Source organism: Cyrtonyx montezumae, unplaced genomic scaffold (assembly GCF_038088225.1).
Source record: "Cyrtonyx montezumae isolate F1298 unplaced genomic scaffold, pur_monq_1.0 scaffold_36, whole genome shotgun sequence".
Classification (NCBI taxonomy): Eukaryota; Metazoa; Chordata; class Aves; order Galliformes; family Odontophoridae; genus Cyrtonyx; species Cyrtonyx montezumae.
The window spans coordinates 799,450-812,758 of NW_027072041.1; the positions used below are offsets into that span (position 1 = coordinate 799,450).

The 13,309-nt window shown below is 50.0% G+C and overlaps 2 protein-coding genes across 2 annotated transcripts; both read left to right on the plus strand.

Moving 5' to 3' along the window:
• Window positions 1-1,889: 1,889 nt before the first annotated feature.
• Window positions 1,890-5,106, plus strand: SPINK4 (serine peptidase inhibitor Kazal type 4). Its single transcript, XM_065745567.1, has 4 exons — window positions 1,890-2,068; window positions 2,473-2,507; window positions 2,837-2,949; window positions 4,959-5,106. The coding sequence occupies exons 1-4, from the start codon at window positions 2,014-2,016 to the stop codon at window positions 5,011-5,013; spliced, it is 258 nt and encodes an 85-aa protein (XP_065601639.1). The 5' UTR covers window positions 1,890-2,013; the 3' UTR covers window positions 5,014-5,106.
• A 4,096-nt stretch (window positions 5,107-9,202) lies between these two features.
• On the plus strand, window positions 9,203-13,309 carry HEMGN (hemogen). The gene is made up of 4 exons (XM_065745551.1): window positions 9,203-9,466; window positions 11,472-11,565; window positions 11,992-12,251; window positions 13,124-13,309. The coding sequence occupies exons 1-4, from the start codon at window positions 9,388-9,390 to the stop codon at window positions 13,222-13,224; spliced, it is 534 nt and encodes a 177-aa protein (XP_065601623.1). The 5' UTR covers window positions 9,203-9,387; the 3' UTR covers window positions 13,225-13,309.

The following is a 13,309-nucleotide window of genomic DNA, read 5'->3' on the forward strand; positions in this document are numbered from 1 at the left end:
AGATGGAGAAAGATCAAGCCTCACACTGGCCAACCTGCTGCTATTGGCACAAGAGGGGTGTGGACACCTATTCCACAAGGAGAGTGAGGCAGAGAAGGCATCACACCAGAGCTGCACAGCCAACCCATCATTCCTGTGATGCTGAGTGGGAGCATCTCATAGGGCACAGTACATAGTCATCTTCTAGTTGAGTGTTGGCTGGGAGCAGGTTGTCCAGATGGGATCTGAGAAGATAAACCATCATGTGCCAGAATGTGAGAGCTTCTGGCTTTGTGAGACCCATCTGTGCTGGTGGAAGAGCACCCTGGGGCCTTGCTGTGCTACTATGCACACATCAGGGCTGTGCTCACTGCTTGCCACAGTGCCCATTGCTTTGTACATGACCCACCAACGACAGAGATCCCCTACCTTCCTGCTGGTCAAGTTGCTCCTGGAAAAGGCTGCTTCTTGACACCCAGAGTGAACTTATCTGATCAAGAGTTTGTGCCTGTGTCTTTCATTGTGACATCTGCAGCAACCAAGAGGACATTAGCTCCACCAACTTAGTTAAGAGTCCTTCTCTTAGTCATAGGCTGCAGGCAGATCTCCCCTTTACTGGACTAAACCACCCCTCTAGCACACCTACGCCTTGGGAACAACTGCTAATGCAGTTAAATATTTACTTTACTTGTAGGATTTTCAAAGCAGAATAATAATGAACACCAAAGGTTATTGAACCGTGTAAACAGGGAATGTGATCCATGTGTCCAGCCACCTAAGCAGAGCAGAGGTGTGTTCTGTAAGGGGAATCCCAAAGTTCCTGCCCGTCCATGCTGAGCCTTGCCTCTCTGACCATGAGGGACATTCTCTGAGTCCCTCCTGCTCACCTCTGCTGTCCAGGGCCAGCAAGAACCATGCTAGAAGTCATGTAAGACTGTGGGAAAGAAAGGTCTTGAGCATGGTTGTGTCTGTCTCTTCAGCAATTGCCCATGTGCATGCTGTGTGTGTCTGGACCTCTTCAAATCTGCTGGTGGCTTCTGTAGGACACTGGCCCTTGCACAAACAGTACCTCCTTCCCAGTGCCAGGGTTAAGGAGACCCCCTCTCGTTTCTGTCCTAGCCTTAAACTGGCCACGTTGATCCCAGAGGAGTTTCAGTCAAAACTGCTTTTCAGATATGATGCTGACTTTGTGTCCAGTGATTCTCTTTTCCATCCTTCACCCTTCAGCCTTTGATCTTGATTCCACTGAGGAAAGTGTTGATGGATGCAGTAAGTTGTCTTAGAGGCAGTAAGACGTGGAAAGACCAATGTTGGGCATCATTCTCATAGGTGAAATACCAAGGTCTTCTGGAATGGGAGTCCTTGCTGAAAAGGCACAGCCTCCCAGATAAGCCCCAATTTTTTGCATTTTACACATGAAGTATCCCCATCTAAATGGAGATCCCAGTGGTGCAGGAATCACAGAACTACAGAATAACCAATGTTTGTAAGGGACCTGCAAGAATCATGGAGTCCAGCTCTTAGTTCCACAGAGGACCACCCAAAATCCAAACCCTGTGCCTGAGAGCATTGTTCAAACTCTTTGAGCTCCAGAAGCACTGCCCTCAGAGGCACAGCCTTTCCCTCACCCCCATCTGACCCTCTCCTAATGCAGCTCCGTGCTGTTCCCTTGAGTTCTGTCACTATCACCAGAAAATGAGTAATGGCAGCTGCAAAGCTGGAGGGCTGGCCTGGGGGAAATATGCCCAGAGGGAGCCTAGCTGCTTTGGAGAGGAGAGCAGCATTGCTCAGCCTGCAGTATGGATCAAAGGGATTTTATAGCAGCCTCTAGCGCCTGCACCTGGAGCTGGCAGGCTGTTATTTATCAGCAGTGTGAGTGCACCCAAGACGTCCTGCTGGGTGCAGTCTGTCCCCAGAGCAGATCGAACTGCTCAAAGTGCTGCTTTTCCCACCACCAAGATTAGCTGCTGCTCTCTGCTATAAAGGCCACTGTGAGTGGAGTGAGGTGTATGAGTGCACGCTCCCAGGCCAACCATGCCCACAAGGGAGCTGCTGGCACTGATTCTGGTAGCTCTGATTGCTGCCGGTGGTAAGTCTGCTCTGTGGGGGTGCCAGTGCCTCGGTGGTGGGCTGGGAGGTGTGGAAGGCCTGAATACTGGAAGGAGGGCAGAAAGACACAGGATCTCTGTTATGGAGAGGAGGTGAGGGCTACCTGCAAGGCAGCACAGCAGCACCATGGTGGGGTACAGAGAAGGACAGGAGCACACACATCCCACACTTTTTGGGATGTGCCTGTGATGCATTTGATGCTCAGTGGAGCTCCTGGTCCAGTGTCCAGGAGAGATGGCTATGGGAAGGGGCTCAGTGACAAGTACAGGCATTCCAGTCTTTGTCTCTCTATTGCTACCTCAAGATTCTGCCACCAGCTCATTCTGGAAAAGCTGGTCACACTTAATTCCTCCCTGGAACTCTTGGATCTCTGCTCTGTTTCAGGGGCAGAGCTGAAGGAAGAGAATGGCCTGAGAAAGGTAAGAAATTTCCATTTACTCTTGTTCATGGCTTCAGTTCCTATTGGGCTGCCTCAGTGGCTGGCACAACTGGGAGAAAGGCTGTTCCCAGAAACTGACGCAGCTTTGAGGGTCTCAGCACTTTCAGCCCAGTACCAACTCTGGACAGCAAGTCCTGCCATGGGGCATATTGCCTCTCCCTGCTCTCCGTGAGCCTGCTCTAACAGGCAGTGGGATCCCCAGAGCCACTGTGCAGTCAGCTCTAGCCAGACTTGCTGCTGCCCGGACACCACGGGAGGAAGGTGGGAGCTTATGGCACTGAAGCATTCACTGTGGTTTCTCCTTTCCAGCTGACATGTGGAGAGATGGCTGAGCTGCAGGCCTGCCCCCTGCTTCACTTGCCTGTCTGTGGGAGCGATGGGAACACCTATGCCAATGAGTGCTTGCTCTGTGTGCAGAAAATGTAAGCTCACACCTGGGCAGAGGCCTCCAGGGGTCTAATTTTAGCTGTCTAAATGCAGGTGCTTGTCAAACACCGTGGGAAAACCACAGCCCATGGGAAGTATACAAGATCCTGACTGCAAGGGGGAAGAGGGCTTTTGGCATTCTCTCAGCCTGGCTTTGCAGCCCTCAGCTTCACCTCCCCATGATGGCAGCGCCCAAGAACAGGCATGGGAATGTCCCTAGCCCTTGCAGGTGCCAGCCCCTTCCTTGGCACCGTGTTTAGGGACTGTGCGGCTGCAAACTTAGTATTCGTTCGCTGTGTTGGCAGAGTACTGATCCCTCTAAAGAGAGCAGTATTTATCCATTAGAGCAGCTTGATAAACAATGAAACCATGTGGGGTCAAGAGCCACAGCTAAAAGACCTGTCAACGTAAGAACAAGCTGGTAACAAAGCAGGTGCTCTACAGAGGATGAGAGAAGTTGCCCAGTCTGTACTGCCTGTGACTGAATAAACCTATAACCATGGAGTGATTCAGTTTGGTAGGGACCTTACAGATCATCCACTTCCAACCACCTGCCTTGGTCAGGAATGCCTACACCTAGACAATGTTGTTCAAAGCCCCTGATCTTAAATACCTCCAGGAATGAGGCATCTACAGTTCCTCTGAGTAGCTGTGCTAGTGCCTCACCACCCTCTGAGTAAAGAATTATTTCCTAATATCTAACCTAAATCTCCCCTCTTTTAGTTACCCCTTGTCTTGGTCGCTCTACTCCCTGATGAAGAGTCTCTCTCCATCTTTCTTATAGGCCTCCTTTATGTACTGGAAGACCACAGTAAAGTCTCCCAGAGCCTTCTGCAGGCTGAACAGTCCCAGTTCTCTCATTGTATCTCCATAAGATGGGTACTCCAGCTCTGTGATCATCATTGTAGCCCTCTTCTGGACCCACTCTAACATGCCCATGTTATTCTCATGCTGGAGAAGGGAGATTTGGATGCAGATGTTTAGAAAGGTGCACTAGGTGGCTAGGGCTAGTGGGCAGGCAAATAGCACCAGTAAATCCTCCCAGGGGAGCTTGAGTGCAGATGCCCAGTTATGCACATCATGGCTCCTTTGGCAGAACTTCATGACAACAGGACCACCGCAAGTTTGAGGAATAGGGCAACAGGGATAACATGATGTTCAGAAAGGAAAAGCATGAGGGCTGCTTTGGGGCAGGAGCACCCTGTGATTTTGTGCAGGCTGGGAAGTGATGAGCTGAGCAGGAATTTTCTGCTAGGAAGGACCCATGCTGAATGCAGACCAGCAGGTGCTTGCATTGCAAAGAGCATGAGCTGTAGTGCCTTCCTAGAAGATAGGGACAAACAGCTTGAAAGAGAAGCTGCTGCTACCTTTGCAGGGTGCTGGTCACTGGGGCTGCTGTGTGCCATTGTGGTATGTGTCTCCTGGGATGTGGGGAAACTGCAGAGGGGCAGCAAGCAGCTGCAGGCCTAGCCCAGTGAGGAGGTGTGGAGGAGCTATGTTCAGACTCTGGTGGCTCTTGGATTTTGAGGCTTAGGGGATCCAGTGGCAGCCTGTGGCATAAAAGGGAACAGGTGGAGCTGTGCCCTTCTTGTTGGTAGCCACTGATACAACACAGGGCAACAGCTACAAACACAGTCCTGGAATGACTCCAGTGGGACATGGGGGACAGCCCTTCCTTTCCCAGGAGAGTAATTAATCAGGGAGGAAGGGGTCTTCATCACTGGGGGGTGGAAAGGGCTTGGGCAAAGCTTCATACTGCAAGCCAGCGTGGCTGAAGACATCAATAGTGACGGAGGGTCCTGCACCACACAAAGGGAAGAGAACTCTGCAGGCCAGTGTGCCTTGCAGTCATCTCACCTCTTCTCAACAGGACAATGAGGAAACTGTTTTAGAAAGGTCAGCTCCAGTCCATGGGCCAAATGAGGCTGAGAGTGAGTCAGGGAACTCTTTTCTTTTTTTTTTTTTTTTTTGGAGTTCTTTACTCTGTTTTCCTTCCTTATCCTAGGAAAACCAAGCAAGATATCCAGATTTTGAATGATGGGGAATGTCAAGATATCTGAGTCTTCTGGTGGCTTTCCTGAGCCAGCAAATAGATGATTAATTGATGCTGAATGCTCCATGTGCATCGCACATTTCAGTCGGTGATGGTAAATAATAAACTGCATACACAATCTTATTTTAAGAGCATTATTTTATGCCAGGCTAAGGGAAAAACAACACAAGCCAGTTTCCACAAAGAGCTACTAAAAGAGTGTAGTCAAAACTCTCATTTCCAATCTGTATCACACAGGCTCTGCTGGTGAAGGAGATGCCATACAAACACAGCTTTTCTGAAGGAGGCGATTCAGCAATGGGAAGGTAAGGTATGTCTGGTATGGGAGGCGATGGCCTTCTCTCCAGCTCCCTAGAAACTGCCTTCACATCCAGAACTGACACTAACAGAAAACAGCAACATCTGTGCTTCTCAGATCATTTCGCTTTTCATGTGAATTTGCTCCATAAAGAAATCAGCCCAAATAACCCACAGCAGCACTAGAAGGGCAGAATGGAGATCCTGAATTCCAGAGAGCCTGAGTCTCTGGGGAGTCTCCTCAGAACAAAACTGATCCCCCTGCCTGCTCTTGGGGAACAGAACACTCCACCTTGCTGGTGATGAACCAGCACCAGATCATGGCACACTTAGGAGATCCCCAGGAATGGAAGAACAGGAATGGAATGAACACTCCACCTTGCATGATGCCACCTTGCATCATGTCTAGGTTGCTCCTTGTGCTAGGGCAACCCGTGGTGCTATGGTGGGGCTTGGTTCAAGCTGGTTGATGGTCAGCATGCATCAGCAGTCTGTGGGATCCCTCTGATCTTTTGCTCTCACTGCCACAGCAGCTGGGACATGAATCACCTTTCACTAATATGTGCAAACAAGTTGTACAGCCTGAGTATACAAGGGGTCCCTTTGCACACAGAGATCTGTCTAATATGAGGTTTTCCATTCAGTTCTGCTCCACATGTCATGTTTCTAGTGAATGACTAATTATGATTTCTGCTCAGCTTCAACAAAGCTTCACATGGCTTGGAGAAGTGCTCCGCTGTTAAGTGAAACTTGTGCTCACTCTGAAGGCATCAAGCTGCTCTGTCTTGCTACTGCACTCACATGACTCATTTGTAGTTACTGGAGGAAGGGTCCAATTGCATCATAAAGTAAAGCGAGCTCCCTGAAGTCAGCAACAGCACTGTGAATCTGGGACCTGTGCCAGTGTCACAGCTGCTGTACCTGGCTGGCCGGTTGCATGGTTCAACCCCCACATTCATACCCACAGCAGTTGGTGATAGATTTAATGCTGCCACTGAAAATAATGTTGAGAACTATAAAATAATCATGAATGGTCAATCATGGAGATCCTTCTGGCTTGGAGTCCCCAGCACCAAGACAGAGGACAATGAGCAGTGGCAAACACCTGCAGGAGGATGCAGGGTAATTGGGAAGGGATAGAGCCTTGGGATTGAATCTTTGTTTTGTCTGGAGGCAGCTGTTGTCATTAGAAGTTCTTCCTGGCCCTAGCCTTGTTACTGTCTGAAACCTATCAGCTATCAGTGATTATCACAAGGACAGAACAGTGACATCTGTGTGCTGTGAAAGCAGCAGCTGTCTCTCCTGAGATTCACCTCCTTGCTACCTACCTACAGTGCCTGGCTGTGGGTTCAGAGAGGCATACTGCCATTTGTCTCCCTGTTACTGCCTTTTCACAGGCCTTGCACTCTGCTTGGCTAGTTGCTCACAGCTGTCCAGAGGGCTCAACATTGCTGCTGCCCTGCTCTGGGCTTTCTCCAGTTCTTCAGGGATGGGGACTGCAACTGCATGCAGCTTGGTCTGCAATTCTGCTGCTGCACCACCCACCCACTTCAGGCTTCTGCATCTCTGCAGGTCCCCACTTGTCCTCTAGGACTCTTCCAAACAACCAGCAGCATGTTTGCCCCTTCTAGCCCTTAGATGGAGTGGGAGAGACTAGAGGTCTGCACTGCCAGAGAGCATGGGGAGCTGCAGGCTGTGTCCAATGCACCTTGAGGACAGACTTGACTGAGGTTTTTGCCCCACCCTGTCCCAAATCAGGTCACCATTCTGCAGGACAAAACTGGAAGCTGGTGCTCTGACCAATGCTAGAGTCACAGCAGCATGGCTGCCCATGCTTTCCAGTCTGTGGCTGAAAAAGGGAGAGGCATTCTCTGGACACTGCCGCTCAGTAGCAGTGCCAGATGGGGGAAAACAGAGGTGAGGCTCTCGATGCACTCTGGTGATGCTCATCCAGGTCCCATCAGGGAAGCTGAATGCATGCATGAAGATGGCCCAGGGCCAAAGGAAACAATAGTGAATGTGGGGAAGCAGCGCCTGTCTCTCTGTGAAGTATCCAGCTACACTGGTTCACTCATCTGAAACTGGCCAGAAAGTTCAACCTGCAGCAGAAAGGACAAAGTTTGGGCTACATCTGCTGCAGGGCTCTCATGTGCTGCAGTGCTAGCAGGGAATAGGAGAGCACTGCAGACTCCAAAATGGTCTCCGCTATGCGATCCTTACTTCAGAGCAAGGACAGTCTGAGGCTGGGTAGTGGGGTCTGTAATTTCCACACTGTTGTCCATCACCAAACCTTCCCAGAGGATCACAAGTTCATTTGCTTGGGATTTGGAGTAATTCATGCACAGGAACCAAACCTTCACAGCAATCTAGGTCCCAAGAGGTGCAAGTGCAGGCTCATTATGGCCCATCAGCCCCACTAAGTACCTCTTAAAGATGCTGAGGGCTCAGCAGCTCTTTCACTTATGAACAGTATTTATAAATTTATTGTGTTTCCAACTGGAAAAGGAGTGGAACAGAGTCAACTTTCACACCATCTCCGCTCTGTCCAATGGTAATATTTTGCTGAGTCAAGAGAGATTTATCAGACCTCAGCAGGCTTTGGAGTAACTGAGTGCTTCTCCCCACCAGGAGACGCGTGGGTGAGAAGCCGAATTTTGCCCAGCCTGGACAAATGGAGCTGCAGCATCAAGGCTGGCAGACCCCTGTACCTCCACAGGCATGGCATTCTTGTGGGGGTCTCAACCCATAAGCAAACCCTCTGCAGCTTGCTGTAGTGGTTCTGCAACACCCAGAGGTGCCCATCCTTTCTCCCACATTTCCTATCACCTGCCAGCAGCCCAAGGGTCCCAGAGCAGCTCTTTCTGAGCACTTCCAGATATGGTATTCACTGTGACCAGGCCTATGTCTTCCTCTTCCCCACACAGGGTAATTTCAGGGTGCGTGAGTCAGAGTGACTTGGAGTTGTGCAGTGTCACACAGCCTCACCAGCACAACACATCTGGGCTTCACTTATGACTGAGATACAAGAAACTCACACAAGTAGCTCCGAAGCCCCTGAGCTCAGGATGCCACTCACACTCCTTGCCTGCCTCACATATCAGAGCCTTCCCTGACATATCAGACCCTTCCCATATTGCTCAGGTGCCACCACCCTGCTCATTCTTTTGAGCCTTTTAAACTTGCCCCACCTCTCTGGAGGTTCCACATAATCTGTAAAGGACACAGAGGAGGAGCCCCAAGGGGAAGTGGTAACTGGGGGGATAAGCAGGAAGGCAGCAAAGATGACCACGTCCCCCCAGGTTCCACCTTAGGAAACCCCCAGGCATGGAATTTCTAACTTGGTCTGGGGCTGTCAGGGACTTACTGAGAGCCTGCTGAGAGCAAAGGCTGCATGCAGGTGGGCACCCCCAGGACCTGTTCTGATACAGGGCAAATCAGTTGGGTTCATTCATGCCTTGGCAGGTGGGAGAAGGCCTGGGAGTAGCCACCTCGTAGAGTTCTTCTACCACTGCTTGAGCTACTTGGAATTCACTGTATTTGGCTACTTCCATTCCTGGTGGTCTCCTAAGTGTGCCATGACCTGGTGCTGCAAGCAGCCCTCTGTGAAGGGTGGAGGTCCCTTCCCACAAGCACTGCAACAGCCCTCTGCAGACACTTGTCTAACATTCACATCCCATTCCAGAATCTCATATGGAGCCTAATAACTCCTCCATGCATCTCATTCTGGAAATCAGCAGCGAAGCCATGCAGCATCCTGCTGGGCCATGCAGCTCCTCTCTGCTCTAAAGGAGGGCATCTGAGTCACAGTTTGGCAGCAGAGAGCATGAATTTCCTATCTGAAGCGGAACTGTTGTACAGAAACACCAGCATGTTTTGCAGTCCACATAGCAGGTCCTGGGCAGACACTCACACACCTCTGAACTGTGATAAGGAGAATATTATTACCCTACTGGTGGCCTGGTCAGATAAGTTGTTTGCGGAGGACAGTCTGCATTTCTTTCAAGCTCTCATTCTGCTTCATCAGTATCTCCAGATTCCATTCCCAAGGAAATCCGACGCTTCTTATTTGAAACTGCAAAGAGCAATGGACAGTTTAGGGAAAGACCATGATTATTCCAACGCCTCTCTGCCTTCTTCTGCAGCCCAAGAGAACACTGAGCCAGGTAATGCTGTACTACTAATTTTTATTGGAAGAAGTAAGAATGGTCTTTTTGTCACTAATACTTTCAAGGAAGGGGGTAAGAATTTACCAGTGTGTGGTTAGAGGATGAGGGATGCATATTTAATTGTAAATGCGTGTGGTTCTTTCCAAGCTGTGTTTCAGGCCACAAAGGGACCTGTACAGTGCCTATAGTGGCTTCTCAAGTCAAAGCTTCTTAGGCAGTTCCAATACACTGTCTCTTCGCAGATTGGGTCTCGTTGTTCTTTTAGCTGGAGGGATTTTTTCATTTCATTACTGTATGTTTGTGTTCTCTGCTGTGTAATCTCTCAATGGGATGCAGGTGTCTCAGAGAGATTCTTCCTGCCTACTGCAGCAGGTAGCACAGCTTTGGAGCAGCCCTGGAGTGCTCTGTTGGATCAGATAGAAATGAATGAGGGGTATTTTCTGCCTGTGCAGAGCAATTTGCTTAGGACGGATTGGGAAGAAGACAATAAGAATAAGAAGACAAGAAGATAGCAAGCAGCTAGAAGTGCTTTTATGGCTCAGAAGGTACTCTGAAAGAGAAAGAAAGTTAGCTTGGCTGGTGCAAAGGGACATGCAAGGGATGTGCACTTCGGCAGTCAAGCTGGAGCACAGTACAGATCCCATGACTGCTGCTTGTAGCTCCATTTCCCCTGGCTGCCCTTGTAGTCAGAGCCCTGCTGCCCCGATGCTGCTTTGCACCTGGGGAGTGCATAGATTGCCTGGCACAGCTGCACACTGTATGGCCCACGTGCAGTTCCATCTCAGAGGCTGCCCATCACTGACACAATCTCTGTCCATGCTGAGATGCCTCTGCCATCCTCATGCTGTCTATGCAAGTGGTGTCTTTTGCATCTGTACTACACCCATGTGCTTCCCTTCTCTATGGTCCAGATAGGATGAGAGGTTTCAGGGAGGGGATCTGCCTTCTGCATGTCTCCACTGGAGGCTCCTGGAACTAGTGTACAAAAAACATCAGTAAAAGAACAGGAAAATTTATCAGAAGATCAGATCTAATTTGAGTGGGGGTTGGCCACTGCTCTTATGTTTTTTGTTTCTTTGTTTTGTTTGTTCTGCTTTGTTGTTGTTGTTGTTGTTTTAAATCTGTCCTAGACTATGGCTTTTCTCAGGCACTTGGGATCCAAGAGCTGCAGTGCCAGGTTGGCCTCAGAACTCCTTCTCACCTTGCCAGTTATCCCATCTGGGCAAGAGAATGTCAGAATGACCACTTTTCACTCATTTGACCTTCTACTTCAACATGAGTTGAGTCTTTTCATAGGAGAAGCTGGATGCAATTACAACTGCAAGGAGCAGATCACTGTTTGGTTGCTTCTTCCCCACATGGCATTTGTTGAAACTATGAAAACAAGTGCCTGTGTGAATTCCTCAGTGTATGTGTGGGAAGCTCCGTCCATGCACCAGGCAAGTGGTACTCCCACTGGTATATCCACCAGTATAGGAGCACAGAAACACTCCCCTGTATTCCCTGAAGGGAATGGTCTCATGCTGCCACAGGAATGGCATTCATGATCTGTCCCATCTGGATGAGCAGTACTAGGCAACTGAAACTGGGGAAAAGCATATTAATGGAGCAAACCTAAATAATTACTTTGCAGTCATTAATGGATGAGATGTGCCTGAGTGATTTCAGGGTGTCCCCACAGGATAGGCTCTGTCCTGTGTTTTCAGCTGTCCCCCATAGTATGTCACTTGGACAAGCATCACCCGAAGGCTGCAGTAAAAGGAGGAAAACTGCAACTCTAAATTTAGAATAATTTATAGCACAGGAGATCTGTGTGGTACGTCTTCAGATCCTACCTGCTGATGCTGCTTGGTAGGTACAGTGCCTTATTTAATTTTCTATCAAGACCTGCTTCATTATAAAAAGGCTCAGACCACTTGCATCAGTACCCTATCATCAGACAGGGAGGGATCAGCTTTTCCCATGGTCAAGAGGTCATGTTAACACTTGGTTTGTGCTTCAGGTGCCACCATGTCCCGCCGCTTGAGAGACCGGGAGCTGCTCCGGAAGAGAAAGGCAGAAGCCGAGGAAAAGGATTCCATTCAGTGGGCTCTGGGGTAAAGCTTCCTTATGCTGTGTAGTCCATTCTCTGTGCATGCAAACTGAGCCCTGGCACAGACGTTGCATGATGACAGAGCCCAGCTGGGTGCCCCTGTGCCTTCTGTGAGGAGAAGTCCTTGCTGGTGCAGGCAGCCCTCTGCCTGCTAAAGGGCTGCACTGGCCCTGAGGAGGAGAAAGCTAGCAGGGGGTCTCACATAAGATGGGTTGGTGGCAGGGGAAAATTGGTGTCCAGACCAATGCAGCCTCATCTGGTCACATGAAGCCCCCATACAGAGAAAGTGCAGTTTCTGCAGGGGTGAACCGGGTGCTACTCATGGCCTGAGTGCTGGCAAGAGTCTCTTGGCAAGAAAGCACATGCCAGGCAAGGAGGGACTGTGCGACCCTTGGCACCTAACCCTTTGCTATGTGAAATCCCCCTGCAGGGATCATGAGAGGAGCAAGCGGCAGAGGAGAGGCCAAGGTGCCAGGCGAGGAAAGGGCCGTGAGCATGTAGTGAAGCCTGAACCACAGCCTGCACCAGAGCCAAACTCTAAGCCCACGAAGGAGGAGGAAGCTGAGACAACGTCCTCCAAGATGATGCAGCAAGCTGAGTCTCCCCAGATGGATGAGCAGGACCTGTTCGCTGGGGTGCAGCTGGCAGATCTGGAAGGGATACTGGGCTCTGAAAGCCATAGTCCCTTGGGTGAGCCCTGGAAAGCTGCCATCCCCATGGGATCCTGGGGGCTGCAGGTTGGGGCTACAGGGACAGATCCCACTATCTGAGTCATGGTGTGGGGTACAAAGCCCACTGCTGTCAGTAGAGTCATTGGCACACTGGTCTGCGGCCCCTGGTCCTATATAGAGCTTCTTGTCCTAAGAATTTCCCTGCAGGCTTCTCTGCATGGGGAAGATGCAGCTATGTCCTGATGCACTTCCCCTGGAGAACAGATCAGCAAGAGAAAGACTGTACACAACTGCAAAACTGCTGCTTCACAGATGAGTGTCCGCCTCTGGTCCTCTTCTGTCTGAAACTAAAGTGACCAGAGGGCCACAGCTGGCCAGTGGAGCAGTGCTTAATTAACCACAGTGGTGGGTCACCATGCTCCCCACTTCACTGGCAACGTCCAGGCCAGAGCAGAGGTACTTTGAATAGAAAAGGCAATCTCCTGAACCCAGAGCATGTCAGGGAGAGCTGGCCACTCTCTGCCTGCATCCCACTGATCCCAGGGTGGTGGGGAGGGCAAGGGGCAGCTAGAACCAGGAGTGATGCCATGGTGAGGCTGGCCAGAACAACAGCCCTTCCTTAGAGCATATCAGAGGGCTTCTGATGCTCTTGTGCCACCACCATCCTTCACCAGGTCCAGCCCCCAAACCTGAGACTCTGAAATGGCAATAATCAGGGCTGCATTTATTTGTCTTCTGCCATTAAACCCATTAAACCCCAGAACCCAGGGGACCAGCATGTCCTCTGGAAGCCACGTGGGCCAGCAGGAGGTACTTCACATCACAGGCACCCCACAGCCCAGCCAGCAGAACCCCCTGGCAGCAATGACCTGTCTCTTGTGTCCTTTTCAGGTGAAGAGGATATGCTGAAACTGGCAGATGAAATACAAGAGGTATTGAATACTTCACTGGAAAGGAACGATTCAGATAATGACACATCAAGCCTATTCTAAAGTTTTGTTTAAAAAAAAAAGTATATTCTTCTAACTTTTATGACTAAGAAATACTGAAAAGCCTTGCAGAGAGACTTAAAGTTGT